The sequence below is a fragment of the Polypterus senegalus genome, chromosome 14 (genome assembly GCF_016835505.1).
Source record: "Polypterus senegalus isolate Bchr_013 chromosome 14, ASM1683550v1, whole genome shotgun sequence".
NCBI classification, from domain to species: Eukaryota; Metazoa; Chordata; class Cladistia; order Polypteriformes; family Polypteridae; genus Polypterus; species Polypterus senegalus.
In genome coordinates this window covers 114,148,930-114,172,959 of record NC_053167.1, presented here as the reverse complement: position 1 = coordinate 114,172,959, position 24,030 = coordinate 114,148,930, and the positions used below count along the sequence as shown (strand labels likewise).

Below are 24,030 nucleotides of genomic sequence, written 5' to 3'. Positions count from 1 at the left end.
AAAACTGAGAAATCACCTGTACATAAGTATTCGCAGCCTTTGCTCAATACTTTGTCGATGCACCTTTGGCAGTAATTACAGCCTCAAGTCTTTTTGAATATGATGCCACAAGCTTGGCACACCTATCCTTGGCCAGTTTCGCCCATTCCTCTCTGCAGCACCTCTCAAGCTCCATCAGGTTAGATGGAAAGCGTCAGTGCACAGCCATTTTAAGATCTCTCTAGAGATGTTCAATCGGATTCAAGTCTGGGCTCTGGCTGGGCCACTCAGACATTCACAGAGTTGTCCTGAAACCACTCCAGGCTTAGGTCGTTGTCCTGCTGAATGATGAACCGTTGCCCCAGTCTGAGGTCAAGAGCGCTCTGGAGCAGGTTTTCATCCAGGATGTCTCTGTACATTGCTGCAGTCATCTTTCCCTTTATCCTGACTAGTCTCCCAGTTCCTGCTGCTGAAAAACATCCCCACAGCATGATGCTGCTACCACCATGCTTCACTGTAGGGATGGTATTGGCCTGGTGATGAGCGGTGCCTGGTTTCCTCTAAACATGACGCCTGGCATTCACAACAGAGAGTTCAATCTTTGTCTCATCAGACCAGAGAATTTTGTTTCTCATGGTATGAGAGTCCTTCAGGTGCCTTTTGGCAAACTCCAGGTGGGCTGCCACGCGCATTTTACTAAGGAGTGGCTTCCGTCTGGCCACTCTACCATACAGGTCTGATTGGTGGATTGCTGCAGAGATGGTTGTCCTTCTGGAAGGTTCTCCTCTTTCAACAGAGGACCTCTGGAGCTCTGACAGAGTGACCATCGGGTTCTTGGTCACTTCCCTGACTAAGGCCCTTCTCCCCCGATCGCTCAGTTTAGGTGGCTGGCCAGCTCAAGGAAGAGTCCTGGTGGTTTCGAACTTCTTCCACTTACGGATGATGGAGGCCAGTGTGCTCATTGGGACCTTCAAAGCAGCAGATATTTTTCTGTAACCTTCCCCAGATTTGTGCCTCGAGACAATCCTGTCTTGGAGGTCTATAGACAATTCCTTTGACTTCATGCTTGGTTTGTGCTCTTGACATGAACTGTCAACTGTGGGACCTTCTATAGACAGGTGTGTGCCTTTCCAAATCATGTCCAATCAACTGAATTTACCACAGGTGGACTCCAATTAAGCTGCAGAAACATCTCAAGGATGATCAGGGGAAACAGGATGCACCTGAGCTCAATTTTGAGCTTCATGGCAAAGGCTGTGAATACTTATGTACATGTGCTTTCTCAATTTTTTTTTTTTTTTTTATAAATTTGCAAAAATTTCAAGTAAACTTTTTTTCACGTCATTATGGGGTGTTGTGTGTAGAATTCTGAGGTAAAAAATTAATTTAATCCATTTTGGAATAAAGCTCTAACATAACAAAATGTGGAAAAAGTGATGTGCTGTGAATACTTTCCAGATGCACTGTGTATGTGTGTGTATATATATATATATATATATATATATATATATATATATATATATATATATATATATATACAGTGGAACCTCGGTTCACGACCATAATTAGTTCCAGAACTTTGGTCGTAAACCGAGATGATAAATGAACAAAGCAGTTTCCCCCATAGGATTGTATGTAAATAAAATTAAAGGAACACTTTGAAAACACATCAGATCTCAATGGGAAAAAGAAATCCTCCTGAATATCTATACCAGGGATGCGCAAAGTCATTCCTGGAGGGCTGCAGTGGCTGCAGGTTTTTGTTCTAACCCAATTGCTTAATAAGAAGCACTTATTGCTCTAGAAACACTTCTGCTTCATTTTAGTTATCTCCCTTGTTAAGATTTTGAACCCTTATTGCTTATTTAAGTCTTAACTGCATTCTCGGTTTTTAATTGCTCCTTATTAGCAATAAGATGCAAATGACAAAAGAAACCAGCAGTTATCCATTTTGCTTGTTACCCTTTACACCTGTGTGTATTTACCATGCACTATTTGGTTTAATTAAATACTTGGAAGGAAAGAGAAGAGAAAAAAGTGAAGGATTGGGAATTACCCATCCGTTTTACACTTCAAAGTATTTGGATGATACTCTTAGAATGGAAAAAAAATCTAGGATATGAGAATGACTTGACATAGCAGAGTTAAAGCATTTTCAAGCCATGAAATGTAATTATTGGCAAGGATTGTTTTGTAATTAAGCAACTGGGTTGGAACAAAAACCCGCAGCCACTGCGGCCCTCCAGGAATGACTTTGCCCACCCCTGATCTATACTGATATAGACTGGGTAATGTGTTAGGAATGAAAGGATGCCACATCGTTTGATGCAAATGAAAATGATCAACCTACAGAGCCCTGAAATCAGAGACGCCCCAAAAATCAGAGTGAAAAAATTATGTGGCAGGCTAGTCCATTTTGCCAAAATTTAATTGCAGCAACTCAAAATTGTACGCAGCACTTTGTATGGCCCCTGTGTTCTTGTATACATGCCTGACAACATCGGTGCATGCTTCTAATGAGATGACAGATGGTGTTGTGGGGGATCTCCTCCCAGATCTGGACCAGGGCATCACTGAGCTCCTGGACAGTCTGAGGTGCAACCTGGTGGCATTGGTTGGACCAAAATATAACGTCCCAGAGGTGTTCTATTGGATTTAGGTCAGGAAAGTGTGGTGGCCAGTCAATGGTATCAATTCCTTCATCCTCCAGGAACTGCCTGCATACTCTCACCACATGAGGCCAGGAATTGTCGTGCACCAGGAGCCAGTGTACCAGCATAGGGTCTGACAATGGGTCCAAGAATTTCATCCTGATACCTAATGGCAGCCAAGGTGCCTTTGTCAAGCCTGTAGCGGTCTGTGTGACCCTCCATTGATATGCCTCCCCAGACAATCATTAACCCACCACCAAACTGCTCATGCTGAATGATGTTACAGGCAGCATAATGTTCTCCATGGCTTCTCCAGACCCTTTCACTTCTGTCACATGCTCAGGGTGAACCTGCTCTCATCTGTAAAAAGCACAGGGCACCAGTGGTGCATCTGCCAATTCTGGTATTCTATGGCGAAAGCCAATCGAGCTGCATGCTGCTGGGCAGTGAGCTCAGGTCCCATTAGAGGACATGGGGCCCTTGGGTCACCCTCATGAAGTCTTTCTGGTTGTTTGGTCAGAGACATTCACACCAGTGGCCTGCTTGTAGGGCTCTGGCAGTGCTCCTCCTGTTCCTCTTTGCCCAAAGGAGCAGATAATGGTCCTGCTGATGGGTTATGGACCTTCTATGGCCCTCTCCAGCTCTCCTAGAGTAACTGCTTGTCTCCTAGAATCTCCTCCATACCCTTGAGACTGTGCAGGGAGACACAGCAAACCTTCTGGCAATGACACGTATTGATGTGCTATCTTGGAGAAGTTGAACTACCTGTGCAACCTCTGTAGGGTCCAGGTATCGCCTCATGCTACCAGTAGTGACACTGACTGTAGCCAAATGCAAAACTAGTGAAGAAACAGTCAGAAAAGATGAGGAGGGAAAATTGTCAGTGGCCTCCACCTGTTAAACCATTCCTGTTTTGGGGGTCATCTCATTGTTGCCCCTCTAGTGCATCTGTTGTTAATTTCATTAACACCACAGCAGCTGAAACTGATTAACAACCCCCTCTGCTATTTAACTGACCATATTAATATCACAAGTTGGGACACTATACAAATCGTCAATAAAAACTGAATGCAATGATGTGGAGGTGCCAACTTCTAATATTTTATTCAGAATAGAACTTAAATCACTGAACAAAAGTTTAAACTGAGAAAATGTATCATTTTAAGGGAAAAATATGTTGATTCAGAATTTCATGGTGTCAACAAATCCCAAAAAAGTTGGGCCAAGGCCATTTTCACCACTGTGTGGCATCTCCCCTTCTTCTTACAAGACTCAACAGACATCTAGGGACCGAGGAGACCAGTTTCTCAAGTTTAGATAAAGGAATGCTCTCCCATTCTTGACTAATACAGGCCTCTAACTGTTCAATCGTCTTGGGCCTTCTTTGTCGCACCTTCCTCTTTATGATGCGCCAAATGTTCTCTATAGGTGAAAGATCTGGACTGCAGACTGGCCATTTCAGTACCCAGATCCTTCTCCTACGCAGCCATGATGTTGTGATTGATGCAGAATGTGGTCTGGCATTATCTTGTTGAAAAATTCAGGGTCTTCTCTGAAAGAGATGACGTCTGGATGGGAACATATGTTGTTCTAGAACCTGAATATATTTTTCTGCATTGATGGTGCCTTTCCAGACATGCAAGCTGCCCATGCCACATGCACTCATGCAACCTCATACCATCAGAGATGCAGGCTTCTGAACTGAGCGTTGATAACAACTTGGGTTGTCCTTGTCCTCTTTGGTCCGGATGACATGGCGTCCCAGATTTCTAAAAAGAACTTCGAATCATGACTCATCTGACCACAGAACAGTCTTCCATTTTGCCACACTCCATTTTAAATGATCCCTGGCCCAGTGACAACGCCTGAGCTTGTGGATCTTGCTTAGAAATGGCTTCTTCTTTGCACTGTAGAGTTTCAGCTGGCAACGGCGGATGGCACGGTGGATTGTGTTCACTGACAATGGTTTCTGGAAGTATTCCTGAGCCCATTCTGTGATTTCCTTTACAGTAGCATTCCTGGTTGTGGTGCAGTGTCGTTTAAGGGCCCGGAGATCACGGGCATCCAGTATGGTTTTACGGCCTTGACCCTTACGCACAGAGATTGTTCCAGATTCTCTGAATCTTCGGATGATGTTATGTAGAGTTGATGATGATAGATGCAAAGTCTTTGCAATTTTTCGCTGGGTAACACCTTTCTGATATTGCTCCACTATCTATATATCTATATATATATATACAGTAATCCCTCCTCGATTGCGGGGCTTGCGTTCCAGAACGCCCAGCGATAGGTGAAAATCCGCGAAGTAGAAACCATATGTTTGTATGGTTAATTTTATATATTTTAAGCCCTTATAAACTCTCCCACACTGTTAACATTATTAGAGCCCTCTGGACATGAAATAACACCCTTTAGTCAAAAGTTTAAACTGTGCTCCATGACAAGACTGAGATGGCAGTTCTTTCTCACAATTAAAAGAATGCAAACATATCTTCTCTTCAAATGAGCGCCGTCAGGAGCAGAGAATGTCAGAGAGAGCCCTCGCTAAGAAAAGCAAACAATCAAAAAATCAATACGTGCTTTTAAGTATGCAGAAGCACCGCGAAAGCGGCATTTTGTAGAGGAGCGTCCGTATCTTCTAGGCAAACAGCCTCTGTGCAAACAGCCCCTCTGCTCACACCCTCTCCGTCAGGCAGAGAGAGTGAGATAGAGAGAAGCAAATAATCAAACACCACGCGGGAAGCAAATCTTATATCATTGAGGAGTTTTAGTTAATATGTAATTCATGCTCTGATTGGGTAGCTTCTAAGCCATCTGCCAATAGCGTCCCTTGTATGAAATCAACTGGGCAAACAAACTGAGGAAGCATGTACAATAAATTAAAAGACCCATTTCCTGCAGAAAGCCGCAAACCAGCGAAAAATCCGTGATATATATTTAGATGTGCTTACATTTAAAATCCAGATAGAGTGAAGCCGCGAAAGTCGAAGCTTGATATAGCGAGGGATTACTGTATATATAGACACACACATATATATATATATATATATATATATATATATATATATATATATATATATATATATATATATATATATATATATATATACTAATAAAAGGCAAAGCCCCCACTGACTGACTCATCATGTTACGTTATTTTTAAAATATTTCCTTTTCTTTTTCATAACTTCTTTAACACACTACTTCTCCGCTGCGATGCGCGGGTATTTTGCTAGTCTATACTAATAAAAGGCAAAGCCCTCACTCACTCACTCACTCACTGACTCACTCACTGACTCATCACTAATTCTCCAACTTCCCGTGTGGGTGGTAGGCTGAAATTTGGCAGGTTCATTCCTTACAGCTTCCTTACAAAAGTTAGGCAGGTTTTATATTGAAATTCTACAGCAGAACGGTCATAACTGGAAGCAGTTTTTCTCCATTTACTGTAATGGAGATGAGCTTCAACGCCGTGGGGGAGTTTCGTGTGACATCATCACGCCTCCCACGTAATCACGCAGTACATAGAAAACCAGGAAGAGCTCAAAAAAGCGTTTAAGAAAACATGCATTATATAATTGAGAAGGCAGCGAAACAATAAGAAGCGAGCGAGTGACATATACAACCATATTCATGAGTTCTGCTACTTCGGAAACAAAGCACGATGTAAAACTACACTTTAAATTAAGTTCATAGACAGGCTGCCGCTGGCGTTTGTAATTTAGTGCCTGCCCATATAAGGCCGTCCGTCAGCGCAATCCAATAGCAAACTGCCACGGGTAAATATTCACGGGTGAAGGACTGTGCTTATGGAGAGGAAGATGAAATGGTCAGGGTGGTGTTTGACACAAACTCAGCGAAACTGCGAGAGAAAGTTTTAAGTGCCAGGACTAAGGTAACATTAAATACAGCCACGGACATAGCACGAGATGGCACCAGCACAGCTGGGAACCTTCGATGCATGTACACCGAGCGGCTCACGTGAACTGACGCAGTGCACAGATAAAAGGCAACAGTTCCAAAGAGCTGAACAAAACCAATTACACAATTGAAAAGGCAGCAAAAATATGAAGCGCCTGATAAGCATATTCATAAATCCAGCTACTGCGGAAACAAAGCACACGGTGGAAAAGTCAATGTCCCGCTAAAGGAAGACAGTGTAAAAACCCGTGCATGCAGTGTGTCAGGTCTCAGATAAAGAAGAAGACGAGCTGTTTATTGATGCAGTAAGAAACGAATCGATGAATGAAACCTGTCGTCTTTACAACGATTGACAAACACGGAATGTAACTTGAACACAACACATCCTACAAATACTGAACCTGATTGAAAGAAATAATGATAATCAAATCCTTGATGACAGCAACACTCAGTAACACTCACAAAACAAATACTGTATATTGACAGTCATGTTACGTTATTTTAAAATGTTCCCTTTTCTTTTTCTACCTTTTTAACACACTACTTCTCTATGCGATACGCTGGTATATATATATATATGTATATATATATATATATATATATATATATATGTATATATATATATATATATATCCCGCTCTACATACTCGAATAATGGATACTTTATTGCCATCAATGATTGTTTTGGTAAAGCCATACTCAGTGTATTCATTAGATGCATGGTAAAAAAGTAAGAGCGAGGGGAGGATGACTCATTGAGGCATGCAGGCTGTAGTCTTGGCGTCAACTCTATCTGAATTGCGATCACATTTGAAAAAACATATCTTTTCAAGTTCTATTTAGTCCATATGTGTCAAACTCAAGGGCCGCGGGCCACATCCGGTCCGGCGTGTAATTATATCCAGCCCGAGATCATTTTATATACTGTATTATTGTTATTAAAGCCGGGTATATGAAGCTGGTAACACAATAAACTACAGATCCCATAATGCAGCGCTTCAGCTGCCTTGCATCAGGGTAACCTGAATGCAATTCAGAAGATACAGAAAACAGCATAATTAAATAAGAATCTGACACTTCAGCGGACGTTTTAACCCGTGCACAATCACAAAGTGATTTCAAGTGAAGCTGCTTTTATGGGAGACACAAATGCACCAGTTCACCTTGCCCCACTTTCCCTGTTGCCAAGTACTGTTAAACCAAGTCGTCACTACGGTGTTCCCAAATACGCACTTTGCTGATAAACTGAGCGCACTGCGCACTGAGTTTGCACGGCGCTTTGGTGACTTTGATGAACAAAAAAAGTCCGTCTACATGCGGCTCGAACCTTGTGCATGTTTGGTAGCACATATCTGTGTGAGAAGCTCTTCTCAGTGATAAAGACTAACAAAACAGCACCCAGGAGTCGCCTCACTGATGAGCACCTGCAATCCATCCTGAGAATCTCCACAACACAGAACCTCACAGCAAACAGAAACGAACCTGTGGCCAAAAAAAGATGCCAGGCGTCCAGCTCTAAAATGACATATGAGCAAAGACAACTGAATGATTTGATTTGTTATTGCACGTAAGAGCGGGAGTCAATCGTTTTAACAAACAGCGTATTGCACTGATACGAAATAGCTGTGTGTGTATATATGTAGATATGTATGTATATGTATATATATGTTTATATATGTGTGTGTGTATATATGTAGATATGTATGTATATGTATATATATGTTTATATATGTGTGTGTGTATAGATATGTATATATATATATATATATATATATATATATATATATGGTTATGTGTGTGTGTGTAAATATATATATATATATGACAACAACACTCATCACTCACAACAGTGACAAAACAATTACATTGACAATCAGGTTACGTTATTTTCAAAATGTTTCCTTTTCTTTTCATTGCTTCTTTAACACACTACTTCTCCGCTGCGAAGCGCGGGTATTTTGCTAGTATACTAATAAAAGGCAAAGCTCACTCACTCACTCATCACTAATTCTCCAACTTCCCGTATAGGTAGAAGGTTGAAATTTGACAGGCTCATTCCTTACAGCTTCCTCACAAAAGTTGGGCAGGTTTCATTTCGAAATTCTACGCGTAATGGTCATAACTGGAAGCTATTTTTCTGCATATACTGTAATGGAGTTGAGGTCGAAGCCGTGGGGGGCGGAGTTTCGTGTGACATCATCACGCCTCCCACGTCATCACGCAGTGTAGAAAACCAGGAAGAGCTCCAAAAACCTCTGATGAAAACATACATTATATAATTGAGAAGGCAGCGAAACAATTAGAAGCGAGCGAGTGACGTATAAAACCATATTCAGCGGCTCACGTGAACTGACGCAGTGCGCAGACAAAAAGCAACAGTTCCAAAGAGTGCTGAACAAAAACCGAATTACACTGCTGCACTCAAATAGACAAACCACACGCCTTGACGCAATAGTAGAGGCTTCGCCTCTAGCGCCGGCGTCCGAGGTTCGATTAGCCTTGCATCCCCTTGGATTGAGACGTATAAAAATATATGCGGTTAACGCAGAAAAACAGATCACCAATTGAAGCTTTATGAATAATGGATACTTTATTCGCGATCAATAATTGTTTTGGTAAAGCCATACTCAGTGTATTCATTAGATGAACGGTAAAAAAGTAAGAGCGAGGGGAGGGTAACTTATTAAGGCACACAGTCAAAACCACAATAGCACACGGTCTCGATGTACTGTAGTGCGAGTCAACTCGATCTGAATTGCGCGTTCACATTTGAAAAAATATATCTTTTCAAGTTCTATTTAATCCATATGTGTCAAACTCAAGGCCCGCATGCCACATCTGGCCCTGCGTGTAATTATATCCGGCCCGCGAGATCATTTTATATATTATTGTTATTAATGGCCCGGGGATATGAAGCGCTGGTAACACAATAAACTACAGATCCCATAATGCAGCGCTTCAGCTGCCTTGCCGAACACTTACGCGTTAATCAAGTCTAGCTTATGATGCTGCAAGTTATTGCGAAGCTAGCCCACACGATGTCGAAGAGAAAAGGTGATTCTGAACATAGAGCCTTTAAAAACCGATGTGAGGCTGAGTATATGTTTACTGACATTGCCGGTAAACCCGTGTGTCTCATTTGTGGAGCTAATGTGGCTGTAATTACAGAATTTAATCTAAGACGGCACTATGAGACAAAACATCAAGATAACCTGAAAGACCTGAATGCAATGCACAAGATACAGAAAGCAGAAGAGTTAAAGAAGAATCTGACACTTCAGCAGACGTTTTTACCCTTGCAAAATCACAAAGTGATTTCAAGTGAAGCTACTTTTATGGGAGACACAAATGCACCAATGCAACTTGCCCCACTTTCCCTGTTGCCAAGTAATGTTGAACCAAGTCGGCACTGCGGTGTTCCCAAATACGCACTTTGCTGATAAACTGAGCACACTGAGTTTGTGCGGCGCTTTGGTAAATTTGAAGAACAAAAAAAGAATTTTGACTTGTTTCGCAACCCATTTGCCGTCGATGTGGAAACTGCACCTGTGCAGATTCAGATGGAGGTGATTGAGCTGCAGTGTAATGGCACACTGAAGGCAAAGTACGATACTGCACGGCCCGCACAGTTTATTCACTCCATTCCCGCAAAATGCTCCAGCTCCGTCTACATGCTGCGAACCTTGTGCATGTTTGGTAGCACATATCTGTGTGAGAAGCTCTTCTCAGTCATGAAGACTAACAAAACAGCACACAGGAGTCGCCTCACTGATGAGCACCTGCAGTCCATCCTGAGAATCTCCACAACACAGAACCTCACACCAAACATAAACGAACTTGTTGCCAAAAAAAGATGCCAGGCGTCCAGCTCTGATAAAATGACATAAGAGCAAAGACAACTGAATGATTTGATTTGTTATTGCTGAAAAGAACACATTTTATTTATATTTCCAGGTTTTGTTATGCACCATGTTCATATTTGAATTTGTATAATTTTGACAGGATATATTTTTATGGAGAGCAAAATCTTTTGGGATATTTAAAATTTAAGCTTATTTTTTACATAAAATTACATAAGAGTAAAGAAATTTGAATGTTTGTTCTTTTAACGTTTACCTTATTTCTAACTTGTATAATTTAGACAGGATATATTTTTATGGAGAGCAAAATATTATTTAAAGTTATTTAAGGTTTGAGTTGATTTATTCCGGAATAATATTCTGTCGACTAAATAAAAATTCCTTCTATTTAAAATTTAAATAGAACTTGAACAGAAACGATAGTTCATAATATCCAGGCAGACTTGCACGTAAGAGCGGGAGTCATCCGTTTTAACAAACAGCGTATTGCACTGATACGAAATAGCCTGCCCATTTAATTATTTAGGAATGGATAAATAAATTAAGATTTTGTACAAATAATGTTTTTCATTTTTCTTCCTTCATGGATTCTGGCACCCCCAGCAACAGTTGCTCGCACCCCAAAGACTATATATGTGTGTGTGTGTGTATATGTATGTGTGTATATGTAGATAGGTATATATACATATACAGTATGTGGATGTATGTGTATAAATGTATGTGTGTATATATATATATATATATATATATATATATATATATATATATATCCATCCATCCATCCTCTTCCGCTTATCCGAGGTTGGGTCGCGGGAGCAGCAGCTTAAGCAGAGAGGCCCAGACTTCCTTCTCCCCGGCCACTTCTTCCAGCTGTTCCGGGAGAATCCCAAGGCGTTCCCAGGCCAGCCTGGAGACATAGTCCCTCCAGCGTGTCCTGGGTCTTCCCCGGGGCCTCCTCCCTGTTGGACGTGCCTAGAACACCTCACCAGGGAGGCGTCCAGGAGGCATCCTGATCAGATGCCCGAGCCACCTCATCTGACTCCTCTCGATGCGGAGGAGCAGCGGCTCTACTCTGAGCCCCTCCCGGATGACTGAGCTTCTCACCCTATCTTTAAGGGAAAGCCCAGACACCCTGCGGAGGAAACTCATTTCAGCCGCTTGTATTCGCGATCTCGTTCTTTCGGTCACTACCCATAGCTCATGACCATAGGTGAGGGTAGGAGCGTAGATCGACAGGTAAATTGAGAGCTTTGCCTTACGGCTCGGCTCCTTTTACACCACGACAGACCGATGCAGAGCCCGCATCACTGCGTATGCCGCACCCATCCGCCTGTCGATCTCACGCTCCATTCTTCCCTCACTTGTGAACAAGACCCCGAGATACTTGAACTCCTCCACTTGGTGCAAGATCTCTCCTCCAACACTGAGAGGGCACTCCACCCTTTTCCGGCTGAGGACCATGCTCTCGGATTTGGAGGTGCTGATTCTCATCACAGCCGCTTCACACTCAGCTGCGAACTGATCCAGAGAGCTGAAGATCACGGCCTGATGAAGCAAACAGGACAACATCATCTGCAAAAGTAGTGACCCAATCCTGAGTCCACCAAACCGGACCCCTTCAACACCCTGGCTGCGCCTAGAAATTCTATCCATAAAAGTTATGAACAGAATCGGTGACAAAGGGCAGCCCTGGCGGAGTCCAACTCTCACTGGAAATGGGCTCGACTTACTGCCGGCAATGCGGACCAGGCTCTGATACCGGTTGTACAGGGACCGAACAGCTCTGATCAGGGGGTCCGGTACCCCATACTCCCGGAGCACCCCCCACAGGATTCCCCGAGGGACACGGTCGAACGCCTTTTCCAAGTCCACAAAACACATGTAGACCGGTCGGGCAAACTCCCATGCACCCTCCAGGACTCTGCTAAGCGTGAAGAGCTGGTCCACTGTTCCGCGACCAGGACGAAAACCACACTGTTCCTTCTGAATCCGAGGTTTGACTATCCGACGGCCCCTCCTCTCCAGAACCCCCGAATAGACTTTTCCAGGGAGGCTGAGGAGTGTGATCCCTCTATAGTTGGAACACACCCTCCGGTCCCCCTTTTTAAAGAGGGGGACCACCACTCCGGTCTGCCAATCCAGAAGCACTGTTCCCGATTTCCATGCGATGTTGCAGAGACGTGTCAACCAAGACAGTCCTACAACATCCAGAGCCTTAAGGAACTCCGGGCGTATCTCATCCACCCCCGGAGCCCTGCCACCCCAAATGTATGTATATATATGTGTGTGTGTGTATATATATATGTGTACTGTATATGTATATATGTATGGATATGTATATATATATATGTTTATGTGTGTGTGTATGTATGCATATATATATATATATACTAGCAGAATACCAAGCTTTAGGGAGAAGTAGTGTGTTAAAGAAGGTACGAAAAAGAAAAGGAAAAATTTTAAAAATAACATGATTGTTAATGTAATTGTTTTGTCATTGATGTGAGTGTTGTTCTCATATCTATCTATATATATATATCTATCCATCTATCTATATATATATATATATATATATATATATATATATATATATATATATATATATGTATATGTAATTCTCATATCTATCTATCTATCTATATATATATATATATATATATATATATATATATATATATATATATATATATATATATCCGCTTGGCAGCGGAGAAGTAGTGTGTTAAAGAAGGAAAGAGAAAGAAAAGGAAACATTTTGAAAATAACGTAACATGATTGTCAAAGTAACTGTTTTGTGTATTTGGCGGCAGCGTCACAAACTTTTTTTCATCTAGCTGCATCAAAAAATGTACCACGACGTCTGACACGCCTCCTTTTTACTGTTTTCTCACAGCTTGGATTGCTGCTGTCATATATATATATATATATATATATATATATATATATATATATATATATATATATACACACACACACACACACACACACACACATATATATATATATATATATATATATACACAGTGGTGTGAAAACTATTGCCCCTTCCTGATTTCTTATTCTTTTGCATGTTTGTCACACAAAATGTTTCTGATCATCAAACACATTTAACCATTAGTCAAATATAACACAAGTAAACACAAAATGCAGTTTTTAAATGATGGTTTTTATTATTTAGGGAGAAAAAAAATCCAAAATGTATATGTATATATATGTATGTATATATATATATGTATGTATATGTGTCAGTTCAGCACTCCGGTTGTAATATGACCAAGCTGTGCGAGCTTACTCTTGAGCATGCAACATATAGTTGTCCAGGAGAAAAGCAATCTTGCCTCAAATCAATGGCAACGTTTTGTAGGGTTTGTCCCTGAGACTTATTAATTGTCTTTGCGAAATAGAGCCTTACTGGAAATTGAAGGCATTTGAATTGAAATTGGAGATTAGATGGTATAACGGGATGCAAGGAATAAAAACTGTCTCACCTGAGGCACTGGCAGTAAAAATAATTGCTTCAATTAGGTTGTTTTAAAGGACGGCCTTATATGCCGTTCGTTTATAAAACAGCGGAGAAGCTGTGTAAAGGCTTCTTCACAAAAAACAGCAGAGCGCTTTATATGGGCAGGCAGTCAGCCAAAGAAGGGAATCAATAAATAACTATAATCGTAATAAACGAACATAAAAATAGCGGAAAAGGCGCTGATTAAATAAAGGAAATGGGTACCTGAACAGTAAACTAAGTCTAAAATAGCTATACAATAACTATAACAATCATAATAAACGAGCAATCAAACAGCAGACAGCCGCGAAGCAAAGAAAAAGGCAGCCTTATATGGCGTTCGTTTTTAAAACAGCGGAGAAGTTGTGTAAAGGCTGCTTCACAAAAACAGAGGAGTGCCTTATATGGGCAGGCAGTCAGCCAAAGAAGTCTCGTGCCGTTACAAAGTCTCGGTGGCTGTAAGGTTTTCAGTAACATTATTGGTGTCCCAACCCTCAAAATTAGATTATGCTCAGTATTACCTGGAGGATTCAGAGTGTGGAGAAACTCTAGTGACAGTGTGTGTATTAATTTGTGGATTTTTCTGTGAGTATTTGGTGGCAGCATTCCGAAGTTGCTTCCGCAAGACCATGTTAGCTGCGGAGCTCAGCTCGGAGCGAAATGGAGTGAATGAAATGAGGTAAATGGGAGGGGAGATGATGACGTGACTCCTCAACCCACCTTAACTGTCTGTCCCCCCACAAACACAGTCTCTCGGAATTTGCATAAGCACAGTCCTTCACCAGCAATTTTAGTTACAAAGTGATCAAAACTCTTGTTTATACCTCGCGTCCTCATTAAACTTGTATCCCGCGAATATCGCATTCGTCGTGGGCATGACAAACACCAGCTGCAGGCTGCCTGAACTTAATTTAAACTTTAGGATTACACCGTGCTTTGTTTCCGAAGTAGCTGCACGTGAGCCGCTCTCGTGTGATCTTGCGATGTCCACGGCTTTATTTAATGTTAGCTAAGACCTGGCATTTAAAAGTTTCTCGCTACAGCAATTTTAACTCCGTTACAAAGTGGTCCAAAGTCTCATTTATACCTCGTGTCTTCTTATTAAACTTGTATCTCGCAAATATCGTATTTGTCTTAGGCATGACATACGGCAGCAGGAGCGTGTCTATAAACTTAATTTAAACTTGCAGCTTACACCGTGCTTTGTTTCCGCAGTAGCTGCACTTATGAATATGCTTGAGTGTGTCACACGCTTGATATTCTTTTGCTGCCTTCTCAATTGTGTAATGCAGTTTTTCTTCAGCGCTCTTTGGAGCTCTTCCTTGTTCCCTACATACTGCATTCACAGTAAGTTCACGTGATTACATGGGAGGCGTGATGATGTGAGACGCAACTCCGCCCCCCACGGCCATCGAGCTGCAGTCTATTAAAGTATATGGAAGAAAATAGGTTCCAGTTATGACCATTATGCGTAGAATTTCGAATTGAAACCTGCCCAACTTTTGTAAGTAAGCTGTAAGGAATGAGCCTGCCAAATTTCAGCCTTCTACCTACACGGGAAGTTGGAGAATTAGTGATGAGTGAGTTAGTTAGTCAGTCAGTCAGTCAGTGAGGGCTTTGCCTTTTATTAGTATAGATAATAATAATAGCAGCTTACTACTCAAAATGCAGAGTGCCCAGTCTCAAACCCGGGACCTTTGCGTTATAAGACAGCGTTTCTTAACTCTGCACCATTCAAGAACTTCTAGTTGATTGACATTTGCGCTTGGGTTTTTAACTCATTGACAGCAATACGTAAAGCAAATGCTTTTTTTTCTTTTGGTTATATTCTTGAATAAAAGTGAGTGTGTTTATTTGATATTTGGATTAAAGTTTTCACACATTATTCACTTCATGTCATTATTAGTATAACATGGAAAACGTTTCTGCTTTAGGTTTGTGTTCAGCATTTTTTAATTCACATTTCCTTTTATCCTACACTTACACTTTGTAGACACGGAATACACATGAAATGCATGTATTCCAAATAACAGTATACTGTATTATTTACCTTGTATAACTCCAGGAACCTCATATGCAGATAAGGAGCCTTGGCTTGAGGTGGAGAACATTTTGCCCAAGTTGAGTTCCGTCAAGGCAGGGGATAAGACAGTAGGCTGCTTGTGCTAATCGACACATTTACAAAACAAAACACGCTGATGGAGAGGTGTGAAGGGATTTAAGGTTTTTCGTAGGCCTTAGATATTCTAGTGTTAACGAAGCAGCAGGGCGCACAGAGCTCACCAAGGTATTGTGCAATTATGTTTTTGATGGTCTTTATATGACCTGAAGTGTCTATAGCTGCAGGTGGAAGCTGCCATTGCACTTTACATAACTGATCTTTTCCTAAAAAATGAGTGGCATTGCACATGTACTTTGTCAGCATGCCTGTGTCGATCAGCCACTGGAAGCTTTACAGTCTACTTTGACTTTACGCTGCAGGTAGATAAATGAATAAGTATAGGTAAACAACATTCGATGTGGCATTTATATAAGTAACATATAAATGTTTTTTTATATAAAGACCATCAAAAAACATAATCGCAAATGTAACTTTGCATGATGCTTTGGCAAACTCTGTAGGCTCTGCTGTTTTGTTGAAGGATGTGTGGGGCAGATTCAGTGGCAGGAAGATGCCCAACTTAATGCTGCATCCAAATGGTGCCATCTTTCACCTTTGAGCCTGGTGCAGCTGCGTTGTTCTTATGTGTGATTGTACGTTTCTTGTGGGGAGGGCTTCTGTTCTCTCTTTCTGATATAGAATCCACATCTGAATTCACTTTTGTTATAGCACATCTTTATTTGAAAACAGTGCCACATCAGGGGGAGCGTGAACGTGACTTAGAGAATAAACCTGAATAAAAAACCTAACCTTTACAAATAGTATAAATTTACACCAGCTGTTACACACTCAAATCAAATGCATGTTTCTATCCTGTAATACCTGCATTTCACGGAGCTGCCAGCTCTGCCTGTTACCACAGCTCCCTGGATGCCACTCCCTTTACTGGATGTCGTTGCATTTTGCCCCCCTACTTCTGCTTGTTTCCATGATCTATCTCTGTCTCTGTCTCTCCCTCTTTCTCTCTCTCTCTGTATCCCATCTGCTCAGTGGACAGGATCATGGCCATAATCCAGAACCTTCTCGCAGCCCTCTGATGTTCTGCTTCTATGGTTCATCAGCACAGCCAATGCTGCCCTTCCCATCATCACACTGTTTGGCACTTCTCCATTCAGTCTCTCTCTAACAAAGACCTTTCTCAAGATAAACTTTTCCTCCCAACCCCCCCAAGTGCCAACCCACTTCCCTTGATCAAGCCAACTTGTAGCCAGAGCCTGCTGATAATTTCATTAAGCTGGTGCATGCACAAGCTAAAAACAGCTTTTGCAAAAATCATTAAAAAAATCTGTCAATTAATAGAGATATTCTTCCACCACACCCCTATATCCATTCTGGGAAATCTGAGAAATTTTTAAATAAAGTGTTATTGTTCATCTGAGTCAAGAACGAAATGGTTAGGTTTAGTTTTCTAGTTTCCAAAGGGCATTTTGTGATGTGCTCAGGTGGTATTAAAATGAGATTTGTACTTTGCTGATCTCATCTGGTCAAAACTGAATTTTAAACATCTATGAAGAACAATAAAACTGTAGCAGTATTTGTCTTTAAAGGTTTGCTGGTTCATATTTAGCTCTAGTAATTTTCAGTGTCTCTATTATATTTGTTTGTTTTTAGAATCTTTTTTATGGTCAGTTTACATTATGCAATCAGATACAGCAATACATGTATACAGTAATAAATGATGCGTTTGACTGTTTGCTTCTCACTAGTGTGAGTTCTTTTACATAAAAAAAAAATATCTGCACCCTTACCTGGGACTGTTAAGTGTAAAATATATCTACTTGGGAAATTGTTTGTTATTTCTGATAAGAGTCAATGTATCAAATCACACTAAATTGCTTGGATGGTTGAATAAAGTGCCGAAGTGGTATTAAATAAATTCCCGAGGGGGATAAACCAAACCAAACCAAATCTTTACTGACTAAAGCCACAGTAGTGAGTAATTTTTGATGCCTGTACCAAGTTATAATAGTGAACCCTTGGGACACTTCCCTTAAAAAGGATTGGTGCAGTCACTAAATAGAGTTCCCTAAGGTGAAAATATTCTGAACAAAATGTATTTATTCTATGTTAGTGTTCTTTGATTTTAAATTATTACTTTCTTTTTTCTCTTTCTTCATCTTGTAAAGCACTTTGAGCTACATTATTTGTATGAAAATGTGCTGTTGTTGTATCTTATTGTCTTCCCCTCGACAAATGGGGAGTGTCTGCAAAATTTGGCACAGATAGGTTGGATGGTGTAGAATTTGCCACAGATGCTGTCTGCTGTGCTTAGAATAACATACCTATTAAATTGTGTTAAAGGCATATTGTGGTAGATGGAAATCTTTTAACTTTCACAGCAATACATTATCATCATTTTGATAAAAAGAAGAAAATATTGTATATAGACAACAATTTAGTAGTGTGAAATGAATACATATAAATACTGGTCTGTAGTCTGCGTTACATTTTGTTTTTTTCATTTTTTGTTTAAGACTTGATTATAAAAAATCATTCATAATGTTGCATATGCAACACATTGTGACAATAATATTGTTATTGTGACACTAATATTGTTGTTTTCTTTCAACAGCATTTTAAGAAACAGAAGAGGTTGATTCCTGAAAGAACAGTATGGAAATACTTTGTTCAGCTTTGTAGTGCCTTGGATCATATGCACTCACGGCGTGTCATGCACAGAGGTATTTCACTTATGAAAATATCCCAGAGTTGCATCAGAATTTGTAATCAATAACTATATTATGAAGGAACATGTATAGCTTTAAGGTTTGATGTCTACTAATCTTTTTCAGTGTAGCAAAATCAAGGCGTCAATTTACAGTTTCATGCCAGTAACTGCCTCTACCTTTGTTACCTCTGTCATTGAAGTTTAATTTCTGTTCTGTCTTATATGCTGTCTAGCCTCTCTGCTTGGGAAATGAGCTCAAAATTAGATAGGTAGGTACACACACAGTATTCTGATACATGGAACATACAACTTACAGTTATAGGTGTGGCTTAAAGGCTCAGTGTCAGGGCAGCAGTGCAGACACCATAAGAACTTGTCTGGTCTCCCTTTCTTTTCATGCTCTACACATGTCAATTTGAAGTTCAGCTGCAAGTTTTGTGTCCTTTGAACGTTCTCTACTAACTTCAACATTTCTGGCTATATCAGTAATGAAGACAAAAAATGTGAAGCTATTTCAGGATTCTATTTTGTGTTGAAAGGTAGACCTGGGTAAAAATATTGATTTTCTGATTAATCATTTTTTTTTGTTTAAACAATTTTGATATTGATTCTCAAAAATCTCAAAATCGATCTTGTGAATCTCAATTCTGCTCAATTACTATATGTATATTTTTTCTTATCTTTGTTTTTGGCATCCCATCCAGTAGATGTCACGAATGTGCCTGTTAAGGCTTTCTACAGAAAAAGCACTTTACTAACCAATCAGTGCCTTTGAAACTTAAATCAGGTATGCAGACTTCCTATGGATGCAAACAGTATGTCGGTAAAGAAAAACAGAATAAAAGCAAAGCCATATATAAGCTGTACAGCTCATAAGTAAAGTATTGTTGTAGCACAACAAATTGGAGAAATCATGTATCCCGATGTGAACCATAAATGTAATCTAAGTCAACATCCAAATGAGTAGAGCCTAAACAATTGACACTGCAGACTGGGGGTAGCTCAAAGTTTCTCTTTAATTCACCTTGTGCTCAAAAAATGACAATCTATAGCAGTTTTTATCTGTAAAGATATGAGACTTACACCATTATTGAAACCGAAGGCTTTCTACAAATGATGCAGGTTTTTGAACGGTGGTATGCTATACCGACCAGGAAACAAACAAGTGAAGTTATTGTACCAATGCATTATGAAGATCTTAAGCAAAGCATCGCCACATCTCTCAGGTCAGCGGAGAGAGTAGCCCTAGCTTGAGATAGCTGAATGTCCATGGCAGCAAGTTCCTGCGTGACAATTACATTTCATTACGTTAAAAATTACTATGTTTCAGACAAGCATGCTGCATGCCAGTTATACAATATGCAGAGCTGTCGAGGTGACATCATTGCCAATACCCAGCACTAGTGCAAGACCAACATTATCAGTGGTGAATTTTAAATATGACGGTGTATTCCTGAGCTCAGTTACCATCATGGAAGAGGATATGGAGGTGATGCAATCTTAAAATACCTATGTGTCCTGCAGAACACTGTGGATTTCACAGGCAACTTAGATTTCCTATGCATATAGGGCCAGTTTAGCTTTTCTTTCTGAGGCTCAGGACTTTAAATGTATGTAATAAGCTGCCAGGAATGTTCTACCAGTCTGTAAGTAGCTAGTATACTGTACTACACTGTGGTGTATGGGGGACTAATACCAGCTGATGGAATGTCAGGTCCTTAAATAAACTCACAAGAAAGGTCAGCTGTATTATTGGACTGATTGTGAACTCACTTACAAATGTAGAGGTCCTCTTGACTGACTTTGCCACTCTTCTGTATGATGTATTTCCATCTATTACTGGATCACTGTTAGCCAGTAGCTCATTCCACCTCAATGTGTGAAAGCTACTATGGAACTTCTTTGCCTACATATATCAGACACTTTGGCATAGCAGCAGTATTTCTTTAGGGAAAATATAAATTAAGTGTACACTGCATGTTTTCTATACTGAGTCTTGCATTTGTGCATTAGTTTGTTATAGATTTGAACTACCTCTGTGTACACTCAGTGTTCCTCATTATACCTTGAACATATCTTGCATATCTTCTCAAAATAGTGACAGCAGTAATTACTAACAAATAAACATACAGTTAAATTAAAAATTATACAAGACTGATCAGTATTTCTTCTGGAATAGAGCTGGTTGGGAGGTTAGGAAAATTGGAGAGGTTCCTTTTAGCAACATTTCTGATTTGAAAATAGTGGAAAAATTGTGTTGATAAGAAGTTAAATTTGAAGTGCAATTGTTCATAAGATGCAAAACATTATGTATATAATTTCTCATGCTATTTTCTAGACCCACTTAATCCTGAGCAGGGTCGCGAAGGAGCTAGAACCTAACCCAGCTAACCCACTCGCTCCCTCCGTCATGCTAGTCTGCTGATTTCTCGTCCAGTATGCACTGCCTGCTCATGTGCCCACCTCCAACTCGTCACTCGAGTCATTGTCGTCTTTGTACAGTCCAGATGCACCTGTGACTCACGTAGATTTTTCATTGCTCTGTGCGATTTTGGCCGCCTTTCTATATGTAATCCACCAAGACACCCGATCACGGTAGCAACGAGGTGGGAGGGGGGTGTGTACAAAGTGCAGGAGCATCTAAGAAGACGCATGTTTGTTGCGGATGCGAATTGCTGTATGTAGCGTGTAAAACAGTTTGCTATGGTGCACGCGGTCATGCGTTGTAACTGAAAACTCGGTTTTTAAAGACTGCTCACTTCATTGTGTATACGACTGTAGGTGAATAAAAAGATGCAACTCTGGAGAGGGCAACATACAATACAGCGTTTTACATCTGTGACAAACATGCCTCTTCTTAGATAGTCCTGTCGCGTCCACCCTCGTTCTCGAAGCATACACACCGTCTGGTCATGTGGTGCCTCTGTGTGAACCGGTCAGGCACAAAGAAGGTCAGCTGCCGAGAGTGCGTCTCGACTGTTGCAGGGCCTGCATTGGTGAAGCAGGCGAAACAGTAATGAAACAGAGGCACAGGGCTTATTGGTTTTTAGACTGCCTCCTTCATTGGGTTTTAACCAATGCACGGAACAAACCAACACACAATCATCCGTGCGGCGCTCAGGCGCGGAGGGTGGAACAGGAGGAGAGGAGGATGTCCACTCCGGTCCCTCTGTCATGCTAGTTCTGCTGATTTCTCGTTTAGTATACACTGCCTGCTCATGTGCCCACCTCCAACTCGTCACTCGAGTCGTTGTCGTCTTTGCACAGTCCAGATGCACCTGTGACTCACGTAGACTTTTCATTGCTCTGTGCGGTTTTGGCTGCCTTTCTATATATAATCCACCAAGACACCCGACCACGGTGGGAGGGGGGTGTGTACAAAGTGCAGGAGCATCTAAGAAGACGCATGTTTGTCGCGGATGCGAATTGCTGTATGTATTGTGTAAAAAAGTTTGCCATGGTGCACGCGGTCGTGCGTCGTAACCGAAAACTTGTTTTTTAAAGACCGCTCACTTCATTGTGTTTTAACCTCAGTTGTAAATGAATTTTTTAAGGATCCCATGGGATACCCCTCACAAAGAGTTTTACACGCTGTATATGGCGATTCACCTCGAGAAACATGCCTCTATGAACAGTCAACGTGGGTCGGAGCTGCATGTGACCTCTACAACAGATGAATATAAATGATGCCGGTTTTTCTGTGTCGTTGCGTCCGAGTTGGTGGGCGTGGCTCTGTGAGTTGTCGTCGTATTCAATGGTCTTGGAGTTGGTGGGCGTGGCTCCTTCCTGTATGCGCCATAGGTGTCTCACTTGTCGGCAGCTTAGTGAATCCATGCCCCTTCCGGCGTGCTTTCCATGGTTGTCTTGCCTTAGTGAATTATATATATAGATAAGCAGAATTTTAAAGTCAATTCTGAAAGAGACAGGTAACCAGTGTAGTGACATCAAAACTGGAGAAATGTGTTAGTGGATTTTTTTTTCCTAGTTAGGATTCTAGCAGCTACATTCTGCACTCGTTGCAAATGATTTATGTCTTTTTTGGGTAGTCCTGAGAGGAGTGTTTTACAGTAATCTAGTCGACTGAAAACAAAAGCTTGAATTAATTTCTCAGCATCTTTCAATGATATAAGAGGTCTAACTTTTGCTATGTTTCATAAGTGAAAAAATGCTGTCCTAGTGGTCTGATGAATATGCGATTTAAAATTCAGGTTACAGTCGACAGTTACCCCTAAGTTTTTTACTTACGTCTTAACTTTTAATCCTAGTGCATCAAGTTTATTTCTGATAACCTCATTGAATCCATTATTGCCAATCACTAAAATTTCAGTTTTCTCTTTATTTAGTTTGAGAAAATTGCTATTCATCCATTCAGAAATACCAGTAAGACATTGTGTTAGTGAATCGAAAGAGTTGGTGTCATCAGGTGCTATTGATAGGGCACAAAGCAGGAACAATCCCTGGACATGGTACGAGCCCATTGTAGGGTGAAATCACATATAAACACACACAAACACAAACACACCAAGGTTGATTCAGCATCACTAGTCCACTTCCATGTCTTTGGACTGTGTGAGGAAACCAGAGCACCCAGAGGAATCTCATGCAGACTTGTTGAAGACATTCAAACTCCATGCAGGGGGGATCCCAGACATGAACCATTATCTCCTATCTGTGAGGCAGCAGTGCTACTACTGCACTACAGTGCTGCCCACTTTTGAACATGCTACATACAATTGCACATGAGTAAAACATTCCTGACGTACTGTAGATCAGTTCTTGCTTTTCCTTGTGACTTGCCGTGATAGTCATTGCAAAAACATTTTAGTGGAAACTTTATTCTTTTGAATTCAAATAGGTGATTAACAGTAATAAAAGGAATTTTGTGTTTAAGTATTTAATCCTGTAGCAGATCCTGTAAAAGTGGTCTCTTCAGTTAGATTTCAGTGTAACGCTTTGATCTGTAATCTTGTACCATTACAAAGTTTGAGGAGGGTTTAGATCAAAAGCAATATACACTGGTTTCCTTTAATATGCTACATACTGTACAGTACTGATGTTTACAGGCTTCACATTTGTGTCCTGTGGGATTAACTCAATGTTTTAAGCACTGTATTTATAAGAGCAGGTCAAAACAAATAGTACTCTGTACAATGTCCATGTCCTCTATGTACTATCTGTGGGGGACAACTTTAACAAACTGTGCCAGCAATTAAACTGATAATGACAAGCCGGTGCTCCTGGCTTGTGTTGCACACAGGGCTTGAAGGTACAGTATCTGGTGTACTGCA

At 40.8% G+C, this 24,030-nt stretch overlaps 1 protein-coding gene across 3 annotated transcripts in view; it reads left to right on the top strand.

Moving 5' to 3' along the window:
• The window catches only part of nek7 (NIMA-related kinase 7), a 173,342-nt gene that overhangs the window by 61,814 nt on the left and 87,498 nt on the right, over window positions 1-24,030 (top strand). For all 3 annotated transcript variants that reach the window (XM_039735003.1, XM_039735002.1, XM_039735004.1), the window contains one exon: window positions 18,647-18,755. In XM_039735003.1, the coding sequence (XP_039590937.1) occupies window positions 18,647-18,755 (109 nt within the window). The remainder of the gene's footprint in view (window positions 1-18,646; window positions 18,756-24,030) is intronic.